The following is a 26,687-nucleotide window of genomic DNA, read 5'->3' as shown; positions in this document are numbered from 1 at the left end:
CATCGCCCCAGCCCTAGTCAATGGACTAGTATTGCCAATCCGGGAATTACAAAACCCAGTCATTTTCGAACAAATGGATGGCACCAACATGAACCCCGTCACTACAGAAACAGTCCCAGTGGTGACGGGCATGGGACAACACTGGGAAAAAAGGTCGTTTGTCATCAGTACAACAGCCAAATACCCGTTAATTCTGGGCAGCAAGTGGCTATGCGATCACAACCCCTACATGAATTGGGCAGAAGGAAGTATCGCCTTCACCCACGCCAACTGTGAAAGCCATCGTTGGAACCAGAATTGGGGTAGAGATCCAACTCACACCGAAAAGGCTCTTCTCACCCAAGAAGAAATAAATCAAATACCCGAATACTACTGGTCCTATTTGAAGGCTTTCTCCGAGGAAGAAGCTGATACTCTACCCCCGCACAGACGAACTGATTGCGCCGTCGAGATCTTACCAGGAGCCTCACTACCCAAAGGCCGACTCTATCCTATGAGTCTCCATGAACGGGAAGAACTCCGTAAATTCATTGACACTAATCTTCAGAGAGGGTTCATCCGTCCAGCCAATAGTCCCCATGCAGCCCCGGTACTCTTCGTGAAGAAAAAAGACGGGGGACTCCGACTGTGCACGGACTTTAGGGGACTTAATGCTGTGTCGACCAACAACGCCTATCCCATCCCGCTCGTCCGGGACCTTCTCAACGTCGTGGCGCAAGGTAAGATCTTTACAAAATTAGATTTAAAAGATGCTTACTTCCATGTTCGTATCAAGGAGGGAGATGAGTGGAAAACCGCGTTTAATACACCCCTCGGACAATATGAATACTTAGTTATGCCTTTTGGATTGACGGGAGCCCCGTCTGTATTCATGTCCATGATAAATGAAGTACTACATGAGTTTCTATATAAAGGAGTGGTGGTGTATCTTGATGATGTGTTAATCTACTCAGACTCAGAGGAGGACCACATTCAACTGGTTCAAAAGGTTCTGGCCACTCTAATGAGTAATAAGTTGCCCATCAAGCTATCTAAATGTGAATTCCATAAAACTGAACTCACTTACCTGGGTTACTGTATATCCCAACAGGGTTTAAAAATGGATCCAACCAAAATACAAGCGATCCAAGAATGGCAAACTCCCACTACCCGTAGAGAACTGCAGTCTTTCTTGGGATTTGCCAACTTTTACAGGGAATTCACTGCAAATTTCGCACAGATCACGCTTCCCCTAACAGAACTGTTAAAAACCAAAAATAAAGGGGACCAAGCGAAAAAACCCTCCTCCAAATTGCTGTGGACACCTGATTGCCAAACAGCCTTTGAATGCTTAAAAATGCAATTTGTAACCAAACCCATTCTCCGCCACCCCGATGAAAATTACCCCTTCATAGTGCAGGTCGACGCCAGCGATACTGCAATTGGAGGAGTGTTATTGCAGAAGGGGGAGGACGGGACGCTTCGACCTTGTGCATTCCTATCAAGAAAGTTTTCTGAGGCAGAAAGAAATTGGAATGTGTGGGAGAAGGAAGCCTTTGCAGTGAAAGCGGCCCTTACAAACTGGCGGCATTGGTTGGAGGGGGCACGCCACCCCTTCGAGGTTTGGACAGATCATAAAAACTTGGAGGCCCTCCGAAGTCCCCGCCGGTTAAATGCCAAGCAATTACGGTGGGCGGAATTTTTCTCCAAATTCAATTTCACTTTGAACTACCTCCCGGGCAAAACCAACTTTCTTGCAGACGCCCTATCGCGCATGCCCCAACATAGAAGTAAACGGGAGGAGACTATAGATACAGTCTTCTCACCTACGCAATTGGGAGGCGTGGTAACTACACGCAGCCGCGCAATCCAACCCCTTCAGCACGGCCAAGAATGGAAATCGAAACTTAAGGCTGAGGTGGAAAAGGAGGGGGATAAGATGCCCAAATCCAAGCTAAAACAATCCCCGCAGGGGGATTGGTTATCGGGAAATAGATTCTATGTACCCGACAGTCTACGAAAAGAGGTCTTACAGCGGTGTCATGATGCCCCCACCGCAGGACACTATGGGTACTTGAAAACGCTACATTTAATACAACGGCAGTTCTGGTGGCCGGGCATGCGCAAAGACATTTCCCAATACGTCGCCTCCTGCCCCATTTGCCTCAGCGCCAAAACCCGCAAGGGAAAACCTCCGGGTCTATTGCAACCCTTGGAAACGCCCAGCAAACCGTGGGAAACGATATCCATGGACTTCATCACTGATTTACCAATATCCAAGGGACATAACTGCATTTTAGTGGTAGTGGATCTGTTTTCCATGCAAGCCCACTTCATTCCATGTACCACTATACCCACCGCTCGAAAACTGGCAGATCTATTTTTAAAACACGTTGTAAAATTACATTCTTTTCCGTCCAAGGTAATTTCGGATCGCGGCGAACAATTTGTTGCCAACTTCTGGCGGGAGCTTTTACAGATGTTAAATATTGAACAAGGAATCAGTTCAAGCCACCACCCACAAACCGATGGGCAGTCGGAAAAAACTAATCAGATCTTAGAGCAATTCCTTCGTTGCTACATCAACTTCCAACAAGATAATTGGGTGGATCTCCTCCCTCTAGCAGAGTTTTCATACAACAACAGTGTACATGCCTCTACAGGAGAAGCCCCTTTCAAAGTTGTGTATGGGACCCACTTTAACCCTTTTCTGCTGGACGCTCCCCCTTCCTTTTCTCCGACTTCGCCAGATGTATCTTCCTGGTGGGGGGAGGCAGCCCAACAATGGACTCTCATTAAAAAACACCTCGAGAAAGCCAAACAGGATTACAAAAAATACGCCGATCGCCACCGTGCGGCCGAATGGGATTTGCAACCTGGAGATCATGTTTATATATCCACCAAAAATCTAAAACTAGCACAAGTCAGCCGCAAACTAGCCTTAAAATTCCTCGGACCTTTTACAGTGCGCAAAGTGATCAACAAAGTGACTGTTGCTGTAAATTTACCCAAAAACCTGAGCCATGTACATGATACATTCCATGTCAGCCTGTTGAAGAAGGCTCCAACAGATGATAAATGGCACGTCAAAGCTCCACCCATTCCAACGTTGATAGATGATCAAATACACTATGAGGTACAACAAATTCTGGACTCTAAAATCAAACGCAATCAGTTGTTTTACCTCATCAGGTGGAAGGACTTCGACTCTGGGTTCGATGAGTGGGTGAATTCTGTACATGTTCATGCTCCTAGATTAACCAAAGCTTTTCATACTCGCTATCCATATAAACCTGGGGGGGATTTATTTTAAGGGGGGCAGAATGTCAGGTTCAGTGGGTATATGAGCTGTACTGTCTCCATTTTCTAATGCTTCTAGTGTTTCAGTGCTTTCCCCACAGGTGCACAAGTTCCCAAGCAGACTTCTCACCGAACGAGATTGTTTTGTCTAACAACGTTCCATCCCAGATTGGCCTTGACAGAATCCAGCTTCCCAAGACTGAAAGATGTTGTTTTGAGAACTGTGGGGGGAGGCTGGCTCAGCTGGGAACTGTTACTTTGTACCTCATGCTTTGCTCTTCATTGGTAACAATGCTCTTGTACCATCCTGGATCTCCTATTCAGGACAGTGGACTATAATGGGTCATTTCTACAGTAAAGTTTCCTTATTCAAACAATGGACTCTTGTTTGCTTGTAGAGGAGAACCTGTAGGAAGGATATTATTTAGCCACAGTCTGACACACACTTCTTACCGGCCTCCGGAATGCTCTGCAAAACACCTGGAAGATAGAGTCTTCTCACGTGAAATTGCGCCAGGAAGACGCTATCATCTGGGAGTTTTGCGTGACATTGCGACTTCCTGGCGCAATTTCGCACGAGAAGACACTATCTTCCGGGTGTTTTGCGCAGTGTTTCGGAGGCCGGTAAGAAGCGTGGAAACAGCCCAGGAGTAACTTCTAACTGTTTGTCTATTAAACCCAATAAGACAGCCTCTGGTTTCATTTGTATATTGGCCTTTAAAATCTGAATGATTGCATGTATTTGTTTCCAAATTTTTTTGGCTATATTACAAGTCCACCATAGATGATAAAATGACCCCTCCTGCTGTTCACATTTCCAACATCTATTTGAAACATTCTTGTACATTTTTGATAATTTCTCTGGTGACATATGCCATCTATACATCATTTTATAAAAGTTTTCTTTCAAACCTGAACTTATTGTAAATTTAAGACCTCTCAAGCACATATTCTCTCATTGTTCAATTTGTATATTATATCCGAAGTTCTTTGTCCATTTTATCATACATTCTTTCACTTGTTCCTCTTCTGTTTCAAATCTCAACAAAAGATTATACATTTTAGACACACTGATTAAGATAACAGAAGCAGAAGCTAGTGCCGAAAAGGAGGAGAAAATGAAGAAGGTACCTACACAGAGATCACCTCCTGGCCATGACAGTCAAGACCTGAAGATAAATTGTGCAAACTTCCAGGGGTGTAGCCTGCTCTGTTCTGACCTCTCTGATGCTCCATGCACATCATAGATGGTCCCCTGTTGATGGCAAATGCCTGCTAATCCATTATGCAGAGTCACTTCTTCCCAAGATCTTTGAGGCTATCATTGCACATGGGAATTGGACGATTAAATGCATCGATCTGTATTCAGATCTGGAACCTGACAGTGCCTCCAAGTCTGATAGAGACTTAGAATCAGATTATGACCAGGAATCACAGCCAGACAGTGTCAGAACTGATTCGCTTGACCTCAAAAGCTCCCAATTAGAAAATACATGTAGCATAACTCAATTATTACACAATGGCGTATACCATGTTTAGAGTATGTTGGTGGCCATCTTGAACTGGTATCCTAGCAGCAAGTTCCGACACACTTTGTGGGGGTTATCCCAGTCCGTTATTCTTAAAATGCTTTTCTCATGTAGAATCCAAACCCACATTCCTGAGAATGGGTCACGGATCTGTACGTTTTTACCATATTAATGCTTCCCTTTTTGTCGAACTGTGCACTGTGCTATGATCTGAACGGTGGAGCAAGAGCCTGGATACCACCTCCGAGACACCTCTGATTCACCAGCACCCTCTCTGCTGCTTGGCTGGTGCCCAACTACTGTCTCTACTCTGAGCCTGGGAAGGCTTTCCCCAAGGACAATGCCTTCAAGAAGACGCCAGCAGCTTGGTCCGGGCCACCCCTCTGCTCCTCTGGCAACAGGGTGATGGGAATGGGCACGGAGATCAAAGAGACGAAAAGAGGTTGAGCTCCAGGGTGACCCCGAGCACCAAAGCTTATAGCAGGCTGGGCAAAGGGCAATGTTCCCTGGGTCTCGTTCCCTCACAAGTCAGTTCACTGGCGGACATTTATTCAAAGTTTTACATAGCCAAGGCAAGGAAGTGGTCACCAGCACCCTTCCTACCACATGGCCTGCAAATTCTGCTCTCCACTCCACTAGCCACCACAAGGAGCCCCTTGCAGCTGATTTGAAAGCCTGCCTCAACCAGCAGCCTGGCCTCTCCTGGCTGCTGCTGCAACTGATGACCTCTGCCAGGCCTGCTCAGGCCCAAGAGCATCAAGCACCTAAGGCAGGCTCTGCCCTCCTAGAGCCGGCTTCCCAATGCCGCTTGGGCACCTTTTCCTTTCCACCTGCATTTCTTTGCTCCCTGCGGGCTGCAGTTCTCCTGGCCCCAGGTGGGTGTGGTACCCCAGCTGCCGGAGCCTGTCCCAGAGGTCTTCTCAGGGAAGGTGTGGAGCAGCCTTGCTTCACCTGCTCTGTCTGTCCCCGGGAGAGCAAATGTGACACTTGTGAGGAGAAACTGGCTGTTAACTGCAGCCAGCCAGCCAGCCATTGTCAGTATGTCTCAACACTCTCTTACAAGATTCTGGCAGCTGCCAAAGGAACTGCTAGGCAACTTCAGCTATACAAGGCAGCACTCATTCTGGCAGCAAATGGAGGGAACTGACAGTGCAGCTTTAAGTTCTGAATCTTTTTTTCCGTGCCTACCGTTGGGCTTTTTGCCATTTTATTCCCATAATAAAGCAGGTCCATTGCAGAGGGAAGCAGAGATTTTTGCTACCAGGCAGGACACATCAGGAAAGTCTGGCAGCTTGTTGGTCTTACAATACACTGGCCAAAAAATGCCCTGAGGCCATTTCCTGACTTTGGACGGAGCCACAACCATTCTGCAGTAACATCTTCATGATCATGAGGCTTGCCTCCAAGTCTCCAGTGTTAACAACAATAGATGAGGACAACCGAGAAGCAAAACCTGGTGAGTCTCCACCTGGCTGTTAATTTCAAGAGAACCCGGCTGAATGTACATGCTGCTAGCTTGCATCACACATGGTAATGCCTCAATTACCTTCATTGGCAAGAGTTTGTACAAATGAGTTGCACTCTCACTGAATCCCTTGAATATCTTCTTGGACAATCCCTTGAATGCCCATCTCTCGTCTCAGTTATCCTTAATGTCCTCATCTAGGACTGAGAAGCAAGCTCAGTTGCCTCTCTGTTGGCTTCAAGAATCCCACACATTTGCAGGATCAGCACAGCTACAAGTGATGGATGGTTTGCGCTGCAGTGAGAATTGAGGTTAAATTTATTAGGCAGACTTGACAGAGTCATTATAGGCTACCAGTAAAGATAAACCACAGATCGGGCTGCACTATCAAGAGAAGTCCAGACCCAAACCAGGAATCCACCCAAGGATGTGAAATTCAAGTCCAGAGATGCAAAGAACAAGAGTGGGTGCTAGCCAAAATGAAGAACGGGCTGGACTGAAAGGTAGAAGCTGGTGCTGCTAAAAATGGAGGCTGGAACAGGAAGTAGCAGAGCTTCTGGGCCTCTTGAGGTCCAGGAGCAGACATGACAAAGTGCAGTTTCCCTTTTCCAAGAGCAACCATTAAGGCAGGCTCCTCATCTGCAAATTCATAGGACCATCCAGAAAGACGTTGTTTTAGCCTAGAACTTCAGCTGGTAACTAGCAACAGGCCTAGATGAGCTTGCATAAAGTGATGCCACTCGTGTGTTTGGCCGGAGAACAGCAGACCCCTTCAGGATTGCCAAATGGTTGTCACTAGACATGGGCATGAACAGCATTACGAACACAAAAAAGTCCACGAACAGCCTCTTCAGCTGTTTGCGAACAGGTTGTTCGTGAGGCCCCATTCCCAATGAACAGGTGGTCACTGGAAACCTTGTTCATTGCTGTTTGTTGCTGTTCGTCAAGCCAGACAGTCTGGCACCTGCAATCAATTCCCATGGCAACTCAGGCAGGGATTGTCTGAACTCCTGCTGTTGCCCTGAAAACCCGGAATCAAAGAGGAGTTTAAATGCCTGTTTCCGTGCCACTGCTCAGCATTTAAACCCCTGAATCAGCTGCTCGCCGGGGGCTTCCCCTACGAGCGGCTGAGTGCCAGCTGCCCCTCTCCTGGTGCAAGAGGGATGGGGAGATTCCCCATCCCCTCTTAGCACCAGGAGAGCCGGCGCCGTGTGGCTTCTTCTGCCTGGTGCAAGCAGGACAGGGAGAATCTCCCTGCCCCGCTCACATGGGGCAGGAGCAGCCCCGGGGTGTCGGTTCTGCTGGGTGTGAGTGGTATGGGGAGAATCTTCCTGCACCACTTGCACTGGGCAGAAGAAGCCCAGCAGCATTGGGGTGGGGCAGGGGGGCTAAGTGGGTGGGGGTTGCAGGCCCCCATGAACATCGAACAATGAACATGTTTGTGACAGCATCATGTTCATCAATGTTCATTGTTCATCGCTTGTGGACAGCAACAAACCACGAACAGCGTGTTCTTTTTTTTCGCATTCGTGTCCATGTCTCATTGTCACTGGAAGAAGAGAGCAGAACACGAGTCCCTGACTCAGTCCCTCCCAGTTCTTCAGGACGATGCTCCAATTTCCAGATATACTTCCATTGACTTTTCTTTATCAGCGGCCAAATCTCAGAACGGTGAATAGCGAAGCTCAAATTCCACAGAATGTGATGTTATTCCAGTGATAAATTATGTCAGGATATTGAACATCTCACCTCATGCTCTCTCCTGTATCCCAGTTAGCCATTAGTCACTGCTGTGCTACACGTGTGACATTGCAAGCAAAGTCAAATATGGGCCTCCCGAGCCGAAGCATCCAGTGACACGCAGACCTTCCGGCACAAACTGAAATCTATCTTTTAAGCCAAGCATCTAATCAACAGCAGTGCCTGATGTTTTCCAATAAAATCCAGTACCTCTAAAAAAGGAGTAATTATGAGGGGGGTTTTCCATTTGGATTATAAACCTGATTTATGATAGCCTAGATGTAAAAGGTAAAATGGCAGAAAATTGACTTTCAGGCAAGAGCAAGAAATGTCATGCGTTTGTGGGGAAATAAAATTGATCACTAAAAGCAAAGGAGAACAGGCCCTCTTTGGCTGCATGCTCCAGCTTCACACTAGCCTTCCTCAGCTACCACCTTAAGCCACTAAGGAGCAATGGTCAGGGGGTCAGACTGGGACTGGGAAACTCAGGTTCAAATTGCCACTTGCCATGAAACTCACTGCGAGAGCTCAGCCTGCTGTGAGAGAGGCTAAAATGGTGAAGAGAGAATCCAGGGCTTTTATTCAGCTGGAACGTGGTGGAACAGAGTTCTGGCACCTCTTGAAAATGGTCACATGGCCGGTGGCCCCGCCCCCGATCTCCAGGCAGAGGGGAGTTGAGATTGTCCTCCGCGCCACTGAGCGGCGCGGAGGGCAATCTCAACTCCCCTCTGTCTGGAGATCAGGGGGCGGGGCCATGAGCCATGTGATCATTTTCACCGAGGGTGAGTTAAACTTTAAAAAACTCCCTCCTTGTTCCAGCTGACCAAAGGTGACGTCATTGTGCGGTCCTGAGTTCGACCACCTCCTTTCCCGGAAAAAACCCCCTGAGAGAATTATATACACTGCCAGAGCTTCTTGGAGGAAGGGTACAATAAACATGTACCAAATAAATATAAATAAAATAAATGGGTCAAGTTGATCTAACTCCATTTTGTTTGAAGTCCCCTCACCACCCCCACAGTCTAGTTTAACTAATTCTCTCATAGGCTGGAAAGGACAAGCTTGCCAGCCAACCCAAACTGTAAGATGTCAGTACCCTGGAGAGCTGAAATTTTGTTCTCTTGCCTAGCTTCTTGTCGCAGGATGAATCCAATGTGCAACAGGGCCTGAAATGTCACAGAACGAGTTCAGAATGGAACAGCACTGCAGGCACGGATACGCGCTCTGATACATGCCGAAGATGCTCTCAGGAAGTCCTTCATTCTGTGGTCTGTGTTAGCAAGCGCCCCCCCTTGCCATTATACTACCCGCTAAAGCCTTCCATTTACTGGAGCAGTAAGAGAGAAGCTCCGTCTGCCACTGCTGCATTAGGAGCGTAACAATGCCGCCCTTCCATTACATAGGAAATTACAAATATACCCTACGGGTAAAAATCTTTCCAGCTAGCTGCATTCACACAGCTGCACTTCAATAATTCTTAAAATTACTTCAGCATCTCTTACTTCCAGCTCTTTGCTCCCAGCACCAATAGGGAAGAGAGCAAGAGCAAGAACACGAGATGGTTTTTCCCTAAAGATTTTACAAACAGGGTGACTCTCCTCCACCCCCGAACCCTGAATGAATGCTTTAGTAGCTAGAGCTTAATTTTCACATTTTTGTTCAATCGAGCCAAGCGGTCTGTTCTTTAAAATGTGTTAGTTTACTTCTGCAAACATCCACTTCGGCAAAATTTTAATTCCATTCTCATGGATGCAAATGAAGTAACCTTTGAGAGGAAAGTTGGTGCTGTTGTCTCCATCACAGCTTTACTTGACTAACGGTGGTTTTTTTTAATTTAAAAGATGGCATTTGCGCTTTTAAAACTGGCACACTTACAGAGCAATCTATGCATGTTTAGTCAGAAGTGAGTCCCATTGTACTGAGCAGGGCTTATTCTCACAGAAAAGTGTCTAGGACAGCAGTGTTAGAATATTTCCTTTCATTCAGGAAATGAATGAAATTGCACATATTACGTATGTTTAATTTCATAGCTGTCTTGGTGGCTTTTACGATGGCAGAAAGGCGGGATGTAACTTTTGCTACACAAATGTGCCAATGACACACAACCCTCCCTGGTTCAGATGAGAAGGGAGTTGTTCTGAATCAGCCCTGAGTAAGGCAATGGGCTGGAGGTGAAGGGCAGCCTGCTTCTGGGGGCCCTTCTGAAAGAGCAGGTTTGAGACCTGGGGGCAAGACCTTGTGCTTTCGGCGGGCTCTGCAGCCTGGCTTTGAGAAGGGTGACGGAGCCCCCAGGGATCCAGGCTCTTGTGGCCACCAGCTTAGACTGCTCTCATGAGCTGCCTTGGAAGACGGCTCAGAAGCTTCAATCAGTCCAGAGTGTAGCAGCAAGTTTTCCACTGGAGGTGTACTATCTGGTCTATCCATTCCCAGTCCCAATCCAAGGTTCTTGTTTTGACCTATAAAGCCTGGTGCACTTTTGGACCTGGGTGCCGAGAGGCCACCTGTCCCTATGCAGTCTGTTCCAATAACCATCTCAGGCCCTTCTTCCTGCCTCCCTGCCTTATATGGGTGGCCACCAGGGGCAGCGCCTTTTCAGGAGTCACCTCCCCCCACCCCAATAACTCCTGGAACTATCTCTGAATGGTTTTTGGTGCCAGGCTAATATCTCAAGCAGGTTTTTACTCGATCAGTATATGGTTCTGTGTTGCCCTCCATGTCTTGCTTTTTAATCGTATTATGGTTTTTCAGCTGGTGGTGGTGATGGGATTTCTTTAGCAATCTCATTGGTTGATTTTGTATTTTATTTTGGACTTTATTGTTTATGGGATAGTTTTGTTATTGAACTATAAACTGTTCATCACTTGGGATATATATTTGTTCCGAGATAGTATACAACATTTAAAATAAGTACAAGGGTTCTTATAAGTGGGCAAAAAGGTAGCACAAAGCTAACTGGAATAAGGATGCTAACACATGGCAAAAAGAAGCAAAGTACTTAACATTACCACATAATCTGTTGTAATTTCTTGGGGAAAACAGTTGGTGTGAATGCCCAGCTTAAGTAGCTGAAGCTAGTCAGCTATCTCAGTAGCCCTTACCTAGAAATTTCATTAAAAATAAAAGGGTGTACAAGTTAAGGAAAGAAAGTTAAAGTCCGATGAAGAAATTCTGTTTCCAGAATTAAACTATTTCCCCCTTAACATTCATTCATGCTGTGAGGTAAATTGACACGTACAAATTACAGCAAATCACAATCCATAAAATTCAGTCTATAGTAGTCTCTTTCCAGTTCCTTATTTAAAAAACAAGAGTGAAAAACAATTGTATTAATTTTATTCTCGGATTAACTCCCCCAAAATCAATCTATTTGAATTAGGAAAAGTGGTTAAAACAGTAAAGAAGTTGAGGTACACTGATGAATCTAAGGTAAAGCATATTTTAATAGTTCGTCAATAAAGCATTTCCATAATGGTAACCAGGAGAAATCAAAACTTACTTCACTGTATCAGCATGAAATCTTGGCCATAGATTCTTTTGACCGCAAGAAAAGTTTTCCTAAGCCATTTGGTCTATCAGGGTAGTATAGAATATGTCGTCCCAAATTTTCTCTCTCAACCCCTATCCCTGATCAAATACATTTGAAGCTAGAGAGAGCTACCTCCCCCCCCTCTCTACAGACCACGCTCCTCCATGAAATGCTGCTCCTCGGGGATAGGAGACCCTGGGAATGACATGGGGAGGGGGTCTGCAGCGGGAATGTGGAATTAGTGGAAACTGCCAATTTAGTCTGGGATCCAACCCCTTGTAAGAAAACCAGCTGTAACTTTGATAGTCTTCCAGTGAGCAGTAGACAGCCTTTTTGGGGATACTGTTCATCCCCAAAAGAAACACTCAAGTCAAAGAAATCTGTTTAATATCTGTATCGTCCACTGTTCAATGAACACTAGAACACCCACACCTGAATGATTAGTTTAAGAAGAAATTAAAGCGTACTCCTCTCAAGTTAGTGAGTGCATAAACATTCCTTTGAAAAGTGGTCTTCCTTGAATAAGAATGCAGTTGCTCTTCCAAACAAACATTTTTAGACTAAAAATTCCACCCAGACATTGGTGCATTATAGGCTTCTTTAATGTGCCTTGAAAATGTGAAAGTAGGCACAACTGTGCGCGAAAAAAAATTATTATAGGAGAATTAATCAGTCCATGAAATGGATTATTTATTCTGCAGTTTTCAATTCCTTTTTGTGCCGAAGGCTTATGATTGCATTATGCCTGCTTTATGTTCTTTTTTTTTTTTTTGTAAAATGGCATCCCTATCCATTGAACACATCTCCGATCTGACTGGAATAAATTTCAGGTAAAGACTTCTCTTTTAGTGTTGAAAGACTGAAGGCTCAATACCGGGGAGCCGCTCCGAACTGATTAGAGCCCGGGAAGCTGAGGAAGGATTCCAAGTACAGCATCCCCCCCTTCCAACAGTTACTCCAAAATACAGGCCTGCCCCAGCATTCCTCATATGGCTTGCGCGTCTCTTAATGAGCGATGACTGTCTAGGACACTGAGAAAATCCTTTACCAATTTCAATAGATTTTTGCAAGTGGGTGAGATCATGAAAATGCCTCCAGCAAGTAAAGTCGTGTGTTTCCAGCATATTCACTGGGTTCTTCTTCCTAAGAAACTCCACATTAACATTCCTCAAAAATAATGCAATATACTGCAAATCTACAACCTGCAGAGAACTTACTGATGTTGCAGGAAAACCGTGGGTTGTTTAAGGGTGGGGCTTGCCAATTTACCTGATTCGTCCACTCTCGGTCTCTTATTACTGGGATTGCCTGTGCTGTCATCGTCGGACATTTCCATCTCTTCCTCCCGTCGGATCCCCATGAGCTGTTCGCTGTGAGCATTCCTGAGCTCCTGAAAAGGACAAGACCCCACCCCTCACTCCGTTAGTCTCGACTGACAGACCTGAGATCTTAAAAAGACAAAAACATTGTTACAAGGAATAGCAGAAGCAAGACTCAGAAAAGACTGCTTATACTGAGGTACCAGTATTGATATGCGGTTGAAGAAGCAATGTTCAGTTTTGTGACTGTATGTTTTCTAATTGCTTTAAAGTGTAATCTGATTTGATTTTAAGAATGGTGGATATTAAAATTTGGTAAGAAAAATGTTTAGTAACAAATAAAAATATTTCAAAGTAAACATTTTGTGTGTGTGCGTGCGTGCGTGCGTGCACACGCGCGTTAGGCATGCCAGCTCCCTATTTGGAGTGAGTATCGCCTGCCTCACCCTTCACCTCCCAGCCCTGCTCACCTGGCTGCTGGGGGGGGGGGAAGGAGAGGGGAGCCACCAGAGCATGCAGCAAAAATGGTCCACGTGCTCATTTCGGAGTCCTCAGTGATGCACTTCTGGTTGAAAAAGTGGGACCAAATCAGCCCCAAACATAGCAAAAATGCTCTATTTGGGGCTGATTTTGCACCTCTGGAAACCCGGTTGCTTCCAGTTTTCAACTGGAAGTGAAATCATCAGGCCCCCTGGAGCATGCACATATGCTTCATGCATGAGCATGGAAGCCAGACCAGGCCCCCACACCTGCAGTGCAACCACCCATCCCCTGCTTGGGAAGTAAGGGGGGCTGGCAACCCTAGTGTGTGTGTGTGTGTGTGTATACACACCTACACACAGAAAGAGGGACAAATGGTGAAAATGTTATTTGAATAAGCTTCTGTCACAAGTGAAAACAAAACACCAGGCAAGGCATATCAGTACTGGAGCTATTGGAAAAGGCACCCAGGTCTAGAGAGACAGCCAGGTCTGGAGAGGGATGGGGCACGCCTGTGCAAGACGTGCATGCCCATCAGCCCCCCAGGCTACAATCCAGGAGCATTTTGGGAAGATTGGAGGGAAAAGTGATTCACAGTGGTCTATATCATCCCTGTAGGGTTTTTGTGTGGAGGCCATTTTGTGTGGAGGCCATTCCCAGCCTCTCCCCCACCCCATTTACTTGGCTTGGGGGCGAGGAGGCAGGGGGAACAGGCCCGGGAGGCAAGAAATCTTTCAGGCAAGTGCACAGTGGGCTCCTGGTGGGTGTGATGATGTCACTTCCTGAAGTGATGTCAGTTCCTGGAAGTGACATCATCACGTTGTCACTGGGAGTGAGTACTTCCCACGTGCGTGAGAAGGAGACTCCCAGTAAGAGCCAGGTTCCCCCTCCCACCGGTAGGGTATAAAAACCTGGCAGCCCTCGTGTGGGGGTGGATCATGACCATCATTTGCAAACAGATTTGCTGCCTTTGTAGCCAAGAGATCTGGAATTCGGCACCTTGCTAAAACAAATATTCTGCTATTGGAATACATTTAAGTATATCAGGAATACAAAAGAACCTAATATGAATGCTTTCGTTTTGGTTAAAACTACCTGAATATATTTTTTTCCCAGTTCTTTTACTATTGATTTGGGTCATAATTCAGAGCATTGCAGAGGTTTGAAGAAAGTGACAGACCAGCACACGGGAAGCTTCTCCCAGATCTTTGCTTTTTAAACTGAAATTACCCACGTTTCAGGTGAAGCTCAGCGCCTATGAGGGCAAAATAGTACAGAGTCCCGTAGCACCTTTAAGACTAACCAACCTTATAGTAGCATAAGTGTTTGAGAACCACAGCTCTCTTCATCAGATGCATTTGATGAAGAGAGCTGTGGTTCTCGAAAGCTTATGCTACAATAAAGTTAGTCTTAAAGGTGCTACGGGACTCTGTACTATTTTGCAACTACAGACGGGCAGTTTTCACACTGCTTACCGGCCATGGAACATTGTGCGAAGCTCCCGGAATGACAACGTCTTCCTGGCGTGATTTTGCCAGGAACTACCGTTCTCGCGTGAAATCGCGCCAGGAAGACGCTGTCGTTCCGGGAGCTTTGCACAATGTTCCATGGTCGGTAAGCAGTGTGAAAACGGCCACTAACACGGCTAACTCCTCTGGATCTATGAGGGCAATGGTGTTCGTCAGCTGCCTGAAGTAGGTCTCTGGCAAGATGGCATTTAAATGGTTTAAATAAATACTTATTTTACTATTGCAATGGTCTTTGGCTACAAGCAATAAATAAACTGTTAAAATAAACTGTTTCTTCTAAATAAAAGTCTTCTGAAACACAACTTCAGATTTTCAGGACCCCTACGAGATTCCATGCTGGATTCTATGGCCTACTGCTCAGGATCCCAGTTGCCCACCTGCAGCAGGCAACCTCTGGCTCTCACCCCTCATCTTCTGTGCTCGATCTATGGAGCGCAAGGAGAAGGGGTGTGTGTGTGTGTTGGAATCGCCATGATGTCACTTCCAAACTATTAGCCAGAAGTCCTGTCACGGCATCTGCAACATTCCAGGAATTTCCCTCATCTGTACATTATCTTTACCACAGAGACTGAGGGAACTCCAAAAGTGGCACCAACATGGCGATGTCTCTCGAGACACCCCCGTGTTTGCAACGCTCCTCCCTCCCTAGGCTCTGCCCCTCAACGTTCCTGGAGGTTGTAGCTGCAGAGTTGGCAGCCCAATCCAGAACTTCCAGTAATAGAGGCGTATCACTCAAAATGTGCAAGTATTAACTGTGCAATCTGAAAGCTTGAACAGAAGCTCTTCCCATTAAACAAGTGGCCTTACCTATCTTGTATGCTTTCCGTGACTTTTCCTGAAGACTGTGCCATTTCAAACTCAGGACGGAATACTCCTCACAGGAAACGGATGAATCAGGGTTAAAGAAAGGCAAGGACTCTCCACTTTGACACTCATTTTCTGAGTTCAGGATGGTGGTGGTGGTTGAGGGGGTAGCGCCAGGGTTGCCAGAATCCTTGGCAACTGCTGGGAAGTGCAGAGGGTGGGGAGTATGGAGGGACTGCACATAGTTACACTTCTCTGTTCTAAGGTTTGGGGCACGTGGCCGTTTGCCCAGATCTCCTGCCCATGGCGAGGGGTCTCCAAGTGGCCTGCCTTCTCCTGTGGATCACCACGGGCAAATCTCCAGGAGTTTGCCTGCCACTTAATGAGCCCCTGGCCAGCTAGGAAGCATTCTGCCACACAAGCCCCCAACTGCTGTCCAGAATGGTACAGCCAAGATACAATACGGGCTTATAGTGAGCAGGTAGCATCCCAGTCCGCACTTAAACGATTTCCCGAGATTAGTCCCTGCCATCATAGCATGCCACAGACAGAACGAGGAAGGGCCTTAACAGGGTGATCCTAAGTTCAGTTACACCCGTCTAAGCCCATTGAACTGAATGAACTTAGAAGGGTATTCACTCCGCTTAGGATTGTACTAAGGGAATTTGTGAGTTCATGAATAAATGTGGAGCTGAACAGCCAATCCTTGGAGACATTTCACTGGACAGAAGGGCAACTGGGCTTTAGAAAAGCTCCGATTGCTTTTGTTCTCACAGAAAAAAGCAGTGCATGTATAATAGCTGCCTTCCTTAAGAGAGGCAAAGGGAAGATTGAGGGAATTCCATTTTATCCTATTAATACTGTCAGGTGAAACACAAGGATGCAGCCCGGTGATTAGTGCTGAGCTTTTCAGCCTGAAGACAGCTAATTTTTCTATCGACAAAGAGCCCAATTCCCTCAGAGGTGGTTTGAAATTTTTGAAACAAGGCAGAGAAGTCACTTCCCAAGGAGTGAAGGCAGCTGAAAGAACACACCATTTATTCCATGCAATTAATGAGAAACTGAAAAGTATTCCTCTGAGAGAGACCCCCAGAGTTCATCGATAAATCCAATCTGTTATAATAAAGGTGTGTACAGCCCTTAAACACTGCAAAGGCACTGAAGCTAGTTAGTGTTCGTTTTACGCAAGATTATTTGGGAGCCCAATAGGAGAGTAGCAGGGAATCACACCTTCCTTTCAGGATACTTGGAAGCAGGCAGGGCAAGCAACACTGTGACTGCCTCTTTCCAAAAGGCTTCAGAAGTGCCCCCTGAATAACATGTATATAATGGGTATAATGCTGACCTGGGCTTTTTTTCAGCAGGAACGCGGGGGAACAGAGTTCCGGCGCCTCTTGAAAATGGTCACATGGCTGGTGACCCCGCCCCCTGATCTCCAGACAGAGGGGAGTTGAGATTGCCCCCCCGTGCCGCTGAGCGGCGCGGAAGGCAATCTCAACTCTGTCTGCAGATCAGGGGGCGAGGCCACCGGCCATGTGACCATTTTCGCTGAGGTGATTTAAACTTTAAAAAACTCCCCCCTTGTTCCAGCTGACCCAAAGTGACGTCATTGTGCGGTCCTGAGTTCCACCACTGAGTTCCACCACCTCTTTTCCCAGAAAAAAAGCCCTGATAATCTTAAAAAATGGTCACCCACAGTGCAAACCAAATTGATTGACTGATGGGACTTCCTACAACCAAACCATGTGCCCCACCACCAACCTCTGGGACCTCTTACAAAGGTGCCATACTCAAGGCGGGCCATTCGCCCGTCTAACCTGATGGAAGAGTTTGCTGGCCCTGTCTCTTTTGTTAAGTGCCTCTCTGGGGCTTTTTTTTTTAGGGTTGCCAGGTCCCCAGGGATTCAAACTGGGAGACGGGGGCTGTGGAGGGGGCGTGGGAGGAACTTACTATGCCCTAGAACCATCATAGTCATGCTGGGAATGATGTCATTTCCTTCCTTCATTCCCTTCCCTTCATTAGCATGCTGGAAATGACATGATTCCTGGTATGATAAACAAGTCTCTGGAGCATGCTCCAGAGCTCCCGGGCTTGTTCCCTGCACCTCCCCCCCCCCCAGCCAGGTAAGAGGTGGCGGGGAGCAGAGGCTGGGAGCTGCGGATCCCTGCCCACACCGGAGGTCTGAGAACCCTTGTGATCATTGAATCTGAAGAGTTTTTCAAAAGCCATTTGTGATAATGTCATGAGCGTCTGCCATTCAAATAAAACAAATTTAACTTGGTGCAACTAAAGTTTTTTGGGGATTCTGGCCAGTATCAGAAGCAGCCTCTCCAAACAAGAACAAAATATATATGATGAACTTCAGTAAACATGGCAATTAGAAACTATTTCATGTTGCCATCATGGCAAACCAAATGACTGTCACCAGTCAGAACTGGGAAGGGATCCGTTCAGAAGTCCATAGCACTGGTCCATGAAACATTTAATATACTTATGTTTCTTTTTTAAAAAATCTGGCTGGTAAAAAGGAATGCAGAATGGGAGGGAGGAGAAAATGAGCAGATTCCCTTGAGGTATAGCAGCAAGGAAGGACCGTCTGACCAAAAGAAGGATAAATATCTACTTGCAGCAGCTGAGTAAACCTTAACATTTAAGGCTGGGAATTGTTTCAAAATACATTGTCTTGGATCCAAAGAACTCTCTGGAAGGCATTTTTGCTCATATGGTGGGGTTCCTATTCTAGCCATTTTGCCCCCCCCCGACACACACACACACACAAAACTTGTATTGCAGCATTCAGAGCTTCTTTACAGGAATACGGGGACTGCACCCCCTCCCCACAGCGCAGGCAGAAATGCCACCCCCTCCTGCCTCCGAGTCCTGGTTCATCCAAAGGTGTTGTTTTTACAACTCCTGATTGCTGCTTGTTTAAAAACAAAGGACAGGAGAGCAATAATGGGTAACTAAGCAAAGATGTTTTGTAGATTTACATTAATGGAAAGTCCTTCTAGTGCATTTTGCCACATTAAAAATTGAAATGTGAACAAATTAGTTCCCTGTTGAATATCTTCAGCATAGCTAATATGAAAAACATACCAAATTCAAAGTTTATACATCTGTAACAGATTATAAAAACAATAAACTCAGATTAAGAAAATCTTTTGAATTTTTCACTTGTGAACTGTTGGTGAAGAAACCACAAACTGCTGTCCTTTCAATGGCTAACTTGACACATCAAAGGGTCCCAAAATATTCTGTAGTCATTTGGTATGCACCATTATTGCTGTGATAATAAAGGAGTAATTCAGTATTCATGTAGCCGATTCATCCGGTGCCATTGATGCTCAATTTAGCATTAGTTAATGGGTACTTAAAATGTTACCCAAATGATTTAGATCACAGCACAATTTAGTTCTTTTCCAAACTATAAGCACAGAACACTTTCTTAATATATATGCCATAAAATAATTAAATAAATGCATCTTACCTTTTAAAAGTTTTTCGGTTGTTAAGCAGGCAAACATTAAGAGGCCTGTGATGTTAAATCACCAGCATGCTGAACTAACAGCATCCCAGTGGAAATGGCTAAGGAAATGGATGGATAGGACTTAAAGTTTTAAAAGGCAAAAAGAAAAGACAGACAGTTGTACTTACTTTACATAAAAAGGATCATAGTGTTGTATACTGAATTTAGTCCAAGCAGGATGGCCATTTAAACCAAGTTTCATTAAGATGTCATTTGCTTGAAACAGTTCAAGATTTTTTCGTTTTAAGTTCTATGCCCGCAAAGGAGCGGGATGTGCAGACACAAGTTTCTTCAGCCATTTGCACCGCTGAAGAGGCAACCCACATTTTCAGTTGGAAAGTGGCCTGCCTCTTCAGCACAGCTGCGCACATGAACGGTTCACTGGGCACATGTGCATCGCTCTACTGGCTGTTCTCTTCCCATGTGCCAAAATGTTGTTCTGCACAAGAAAAAAAATGGTATTTCTTTGGCTCCTGGCAGAGTCACTGATTTCAATGGAACAGTCTTTCAGGAAACTGGGTTAAGGGCCACAATTTTAATAAGGTAGCATATGCATGGCACTTGTGAAAGCCACATCGTTACAGCCACAATCCAGAGAACCACACAAGGGGGGTATGCACATTACTTGATGTCCCTGCACTCGATAACAGGCATGCAAACGGACCCCAGTGTGTTCCATTGGAGGTGTTTGGTGTTTCCTGTCCCATTCCCATCAGGATGCTGCAGCTGCAAAGTGACAACATATGCAGGTCAACCTAGCCTGGCCTCTGCAGCCCCCCCCCCGGGCATCTGGCTCCCCACCCCATCCCTCACAGCAGCGCTGCCCCCTGCAAATCACATGTGAAGCACAGCTTGCAACAGCTGTTTGTGATCTGGTCAAAGAGGGGAGGGGCAAAAGTCCAAATGCCCAGGAAGCAATTGTGCCTGGCGACCAGGGCGTAATTCTTGACGCACCAACTAGTAGCAACAGGCTGAGCCCCAGCAGCAGAGCAAAGGATGGATCTCAAGCTCTGCTCCTCTACGCTGGCATGGCTCTTTCATCAACCTGCTACCATCCACACTTGACATCAAGCCTCTGAAGATTGCTCACAATCCAGATTAAGGTCCGAAAGCAGAAAAGAACACACATGCAAAGCAGGTAGCTTGAGAAAGCGAGCCAGACTTGTATGCATCACACAGGAAAGGGATTCAGCATGGGGGGAAGGGGGCATTTCTGTTCACTCCCTGTGGCCCAGCACATTTTCTATTGTCTTATTTTTAATTTTAATTTATCTTGTTTTATGTTGTATCGTTCTTATTTGCAAACTGCCCTGACCAGAGGTGTCAAAATAAAAACAAAAGAAGAAACCACACATGCACAGAGAACAAGAGCCAGGAGGGGCCCTGGCCCACCCGCCACTGCTTCTTGCTGACTGCCGACCTTCTCTGCTGCCCCTGGCTCCAGGGCAAGGGATGGGGCCTGGAGGGCTCTTCTCCAGCAGGGCACAGGCAGGGTCAGGGGAGCACGTCCCACCAGCTCAGCTTCTCCACCCTACCATTGAGATGACTTTCCTCCTCTGCTGCCACCACTCTGCTCAATGCTAACCTCCAGAGAGTGAGTGAGGCCACCTCCAAGGGGGGAGTCTCAACACAACAATGGCTCGATGCAGCGGAATGGTCCACACACGCGTTCTACTTCTGGGCCTTCGGGCCTCCTTCTTTCCAAGTACACACACATACACAAGACACACATGTCCAAACAACTCCCCCTCCCAATTCATAGAGATTGGAAGAACAGAAGCTGCAGGAAAATGGGTTTTCCCAATTCTTGTTTAAGAATGGGGGCAGGCAGTTCAAAACCAGCTGGGTCTCCCCCCGCCCCCCAATTGCTTGGCGACCTGCATCTAATTATTGGCTTCTAAGTATTGCATGCTGGTTGAAGGGTGCGGCTCAAATTAAACATTTTTTAAATAGTGTTGTTATGGGGAGGGGAATTTCTTTTTCCAAAACTTACTTTTTTGGGTTATATACACAGATTCCTCTTTCATTTCTCTTCAAACAGAAATCAGAGTATCTTTTTGTAACTTCAACCCTAGCAATTGCTTAATGTTACCCAGGGCAGCACTCTGATAAGAGGACAGAAAAATCTGAAAAGGCATTGCCCGTCTCTGAGCATCTATAGAGTGAAATTTTTAAGAACTTCCCTTCCTGGTCCTTCTCTCTCCAAATTTCCCTATTGATGAAAATAGAGTTGATTAGAGACTGACTCCAAATTCTAAAAGAGGAAAAGAAACAGATTGTTGGATTTTCAGGAGAAAATCGGGCAAAGAGGAATTAAGAGAAAATCTCTTAACAACCCTATTTTGGAATTTCTTTTGTGGCACAGTAGCACATGAGTGTGCCTAAAAGAGGAGTGATTACGACCAATAATAAAGACTTATGTTTATTTTGTCAAAGATAAACGTTCAATAGCTAGGAAGGGGGTGTGGCCATACCTGGACTGTGCAGCAGTAATGATTAAGAAAGCAAAATCTGGAAAGCAACAATATTTTCTTTCACTGTTAAAACCATTTGATCATGGAGAGTTCATTATAAACAACAGAAAATATTAATCTATTTTAATGATATTTTTTCAGCCTCTGTGTGTGTGTGTGTGTGTGTGTGTGTTTCAACCTAAATTAAGGGCAGGGATACAGCATGGGTGTTTTCACACGCCCAAAGCCTCCGGAAGATTGTGCGAAACTCACAGCATGAAGTGTCTTCCTAGCACGATTTCTCAGCGCAATCCCATTTAATGGTGCAATTTCTGATGTCATTAAAGGGGATCGTGCCAGGAAATCGCGCTAGGAAGACGCTTCATGCCGTGAGTTTCGCACAATCGTCCAGATGCTTACAGGTACGTCTGAAAACGGTCCATGTGAAGTTTAACATGACTCTGCCAATTTCAATATTTTAAAATGAATTTGATGCTCCAAGACTGTATTAAAGGGGCATCATAATTTTAGTTTAGCTTTCATTGTTTTAGGGGGAAATACTCTATACAGGTTGCATAAAGAGTACCCAAGTAGTTCTATTGGTACCTAATTCACTCTTAATTTTACTGAATGAAACCTTCGCAGCTCCAGCACCCTTGTTTGCTCCCCCTTCAGTCCAGCTGTGTGAGATGATGGATAAAAACAAGAAGGAAATTCACCCACCTCTGAATGCTTTCGCCAAATGTCTATGTTCTTGCGCTGAGCTTTCGAGAAATGGTCCCAAGCTTTTTGTCTGGTGGAGGCGTTGAAAACGGCCACAATCTGCTCAACTTTGGTGAACAAGGAAGTCAAACAAGACAAGCAATTTATGTTGTGGTCACGAGAGAAAAGCAAAGCAAAGACACTTGGAGGCTGTGGATGACGCAGCTGCAAAAGCATCATCAACAGCCATCCAATCATGTGTCCTTCTGTACTTACATTGTAGAATTGTTGGAGATGCCTCCCTTCAAGTCTTTCTCCATAACTTTAGTCTATATACCAGTCACATAGACAGATCAGCATGCAGTTCTTCAGACATTATCATTATTTCACATTTGTGGCCGTTAACTGGAGTACACGGGTCCCCAACTTGGGGTCGCAGACACAGAAGGCAAGGCTGTGCCGCCATCTGCCTGGCATCTGAAAGGCATTTCCTTGAGGATGGGAGCTGTGCCAAGGCCAGACCCCCTGTGAACTTGGCGTTCTAACTACCTGACCACTAAAGGAATGGCTTCTCACTCTGCGTGCTGTGTCAGCACACACTTCCTGAAATGCTGCTCAACAAATCTGCAAGCTGCAGAGCCATTTCTTGATGTGATTTCACAGGTCGGTTTGAGAGTCAAATGGATTATGCTGCTCATTTAGATAGCAGGTATTTGCACACTGGAGAATACAGAGACATGATAATTACCTTCAACCTCCATATTCAAATCATATTTTTATCCCCACATTTCTGTCTGGTTTTGGCTGCCACATATTAAATTTTTTAATCTAAGGAGGACCCTTGTGTTTGGCCAAGCAGAGAAAATGAATTTGGGGCCACAGAGTTGTGGCTGGTTCCCCGTGAAATACGTATCCTGCAAATCACATTCTGGAATGCTGCAGCGCACAGAAATATTGGGGGCTCGGGGGCTGTGATCTATATTGACCGTTCCACAGAAAATATTTGACCTTGTATTCAGGCCTAAGAATCAGTCCTCTTATATCAGAAAAATATAAATTCTGAAGTCATCTAGAAAATTAGTTGTCCATTAGGTTCACCAATGCAATTAGAATTCATGCTGTTTCTAAAATAGTTGAAGCCATATCCCCCACTGCTGAAAAAATGCTGTTATCACATTTCTGTGCTCTGATTAATAACCAAGACAAATGACCCCAAACACTTGGATTTAAGGATACCGAAGTCATTAGGACTCATTTTGGAGACTACCAAAATCTTAACTCATAGCTGGACTGTAGATTGGCATTTGGGGACATTTAAGACAACTTAAGACAACTTAAGACATTCCCCCAAAACAAACACTCCACGCTGTCCCCTTCTTTGCAGGGAAATACGGCCTGCAGGCATTCAAGGCTTCCCAGAAAGGTTTTGCTTGTTTATTCTGAGCTGCTGAATAGAGCAGTCTGACAAATTCTGTCTCGTATTCAGGTTCCAGCCTATCAGGACTGACGCATGCTTAGCTACCAGCTCTGTTTAAATGTCTCATCTTTCTTCTCCAGCTGGGACCTTAAGCTCAACTGGAGCAAATCCCGAGGCAGAGACATTTCCCAGGGAAAAGATCCTTTCCTAAGCTTTGTTCTACCAATTAGTCTCAGCCCAAGCCCGTATCATTTTCAGCAAGAACGAGGAGTTGAAGTCCTATTCTAAGAAGGAAAGGATTGCTGCTGCTTAAGTCATCAGGACCAAAGAAATGACCAATAGGAGGACAAAGGGCTGATCCAGACGCAGAGGTGACATTTGAGGGGACAAACATTCATGAGCAAGTCGTCCAGGGCTGCCCCAATATTCTGGCTCCCTGCTGGGGTACCATGGCCCATAAACAGCATCTCTGTGAGACCAGCGAAGCCTGAGTTTGGATTGACCTGTATTAGCAAGGGGCAGTTTCCCCCCCTCTGGGAAACAAAACAAAACTAAATTACGGCTGCAGTCCTATGCATAGCGACTTGCTGTTGTGAGATTTTGCCTGAGCCCGTTCAGGCAGAACGGGCTCTCCGTGGTCGGGACAGCCTGGCTGGACATTTTCAGTATTGGACAGGTGACGTTGGCAGCTACCGATTACGTTGGAACCTCACCTGGTTCTCCATTCCTCCATTTAAGCCTCACAGCAACTCTTGTTGGAAGAGAGCGAGGGGCCCCAAGGTCTCTCAGTGACTGAGTGAGGATTTGAACTCAGGCTTCTTTCCTTGATCCTATGCGGCACTGTAACCACTATGCACCACTGCCCCTTTTCACAAGTTACAATGAACACATGTACATCCTGCACATATGTATGTAAATTTGTCTGTAAGGAAAAGTTAACATACATAAGCCCTCGAGGGACTCGGGGTCCGCCTTCTAACTGCCCACCATCCTGGTGAAGGCTCCTACAGGCCTCAGAAAGGGATGTGCAGGGTGGGGGGTGTCCTCTCTTTCTCGTCCTCTGGTAGCTCCTCTGGTCACTCCTTCTCAGCTCGTCCCAAGAGCCCTCCTTTTATCCCCCTCCATCATCCCCAGCTCCATCCCCTATCCCCACCCCCGACGTGTGGGCCAATCCCAGGAGCACCACTGGAGGGAAGCTCCCCCCTCCTCCCAGCCTGCCCCCACCTCTCTGGGCCTCCGAGCAGAGCAGTGCAAGGGCTGGGACAAGTTCCAGTTGCCCCCCACGTCCTGTGGGAGGCTGGCGTGCAGGCTAGCTCCCTGGCAGCCGTCCAGATTTCTGGCTGGCCATGTATGGGACCCGTGCCGCAGTGACAAGGCGGCATTGTGACTAGGAGGCTCGGCTGCCTTGTGTTCAGGCCGTGCTTCAGCTGGGTGGTCTAAAGGATCCGCTCACAGCCCACTGATCACCACTTGCTTGCCGTTGCGAGCTGCTCCTTGGCTGGTGTCTTGTGATAAGTCGGGGTCTTTGTGGCCACTGCTCTCGGTAGTGGCGTGGCTGTGGCTCTGCAGGCACTGGTCTAAGCAGCTGGCTGGACGGCAAGTGGGCTAAGGCTGGGGCAGGGAGAGATTCCATTCTGGGACAATATGATCACTTTACAAATAAAACTGAATACCATTACTTGGCCAAATGTGTGCGTTCAATAATATGTTCAGTTGTACAGGTGTTGAGAGTATCATGAGAATTACTCAACGCAGATTCTATGTGTGTTCTTGTAACTTGTGAACAGGGCTAAAGTCTCAGCTAAAGCTATAACAATCCTACTACATAAAAGGCTAACTGTGTTCCTGACAACTCACTTCCTACCATGGTGGGCCTTCAGAGGGTGCTGCCATGGAGGGAAGCCCAGGCCAGGATTAGGCGCAGAGCAGGTGGCAATGTCCGCCTCTTGCCTTTACCCAGCAGGGATGAGGAGCGGAGCAGGTGGTAATGCCAGTCCCACCCTTCACTCAGCTGGGATCAGGAGCGGAGCAGGTGGCAATGCCAGTCCACCTTCACCCAGCTGGTATCAGGCATGGAGCAGGGGGGTGATGCTGGTCACACATCTTCACCCAGCTGGGATCAGGAGCGGAGCAGATGACAATGCCCACCCGCACCTTCTGCTGGCCAGGATCAGGCATGGAGCAAGAGGCAATGCCCGCTCTCCCCTTCACCCAGCCAGGATCAGGAGTGGAGCAGGGGGCAATGCCCACCCCCTTCACCCAGCCAAGATCGGGCGTGGAGCAGGTGGAAGTGCCTGCTCCCCCTTACCTAGCTGGGATTAGGAGCAGATTAGGTGGCAATACCTCCCGCTTCAACCCGCCGGAATCAGGCATGGAGCAGGCGGCTATGCCCACCCCCTTCACCTGGCTGGGATCAGGCATGGAGCAAGTGGCAATGCCCACCCCCTCTTCATCCAGCTGGATCAGGAAGGAAACAGGTGGCAATGATCAGGAGTGGAGAAGCCGTGATCAGGCCAGCCGTGATCAGGCCAGCTGTGATCAGGAGTGGAGAAGGCGGCAATGCCCCCCACACCGTCTTCACCCAGTTGGGATCAGGAGAGGAGCAGGTGACAATGCCCACCCCCACCTTCAGCCAGCCACAGTCAGGCGCAGAGCAGGAGGCAATGCCCATTCCCCCCCTTCAACCCGCCGGAACCAGGCATGGAGCAGGTGGCAATGCTCACCCCCTTCACCCAGCTGGGATCAGGCACGGAGCAGGAGGCTATGCCCGCCCACCTTCACTAGCCGGGATCAGGAGTGGAGCATTCCTTCACCTGGCTTGGATCTGACACAGAGCAGATTTCAATGCCTGCCCCCTGCCTTCACCCACCTGGCATCATGCATGGAGCAGGAGGCAATGCCCTCCCCCTGTTCACCCA

General features: G+C 46.7%; 1 protein-coding gene across 4 annotated transcripts in view; it reads right to left on the bottom strand.

Moving 5' to 3' along the window:
* Positions 1-26,687, bottom strand: part of ENOX1 (ecto-NOX disulfide-thiol exchanger 1) — a 281,697-nt gene that overhangs the window by 95,142 nt on the left and 159,868 nt on the right. For all 4 annotated transcript variants that reach the window (XM_054973854.1, XM_054973857.1, XM_054973856.1 and 1 more), the window contains exons 8-9: positions 22,374-22,480; positions 12,809-12,929 (exon numbers count right to left, since the gene is read on the bottom strand). In XM_054973854.1, the coding sequence (XP_054829829.1) occupies positions 12,809-12,929; positions 22,374-22,480 (228 nt within the window). The remainder of the gene's footprint in view (positions 1-12,808; positions 12,930-22,373; positions 22,481-26,687) is intronic.

This window comes from Eublepharis macularius, chromosome 3, assembly GCF_028583425.1.
Source record: "Eublepharis macularius isolate TG4126 chromosome 3, MPM_Emac_v1.0, whole genome shotgun sequence".
NCBI classification, from domain to species: Eukaryota; Metazoa; Chordata; class Lepidosauria; order Squamata; family Eublepharidae; genus Eublepharis; species Eublepharis macularius.
This window is presented reverse-complemented; position numbering and strand designations above follow the sequence as displayed.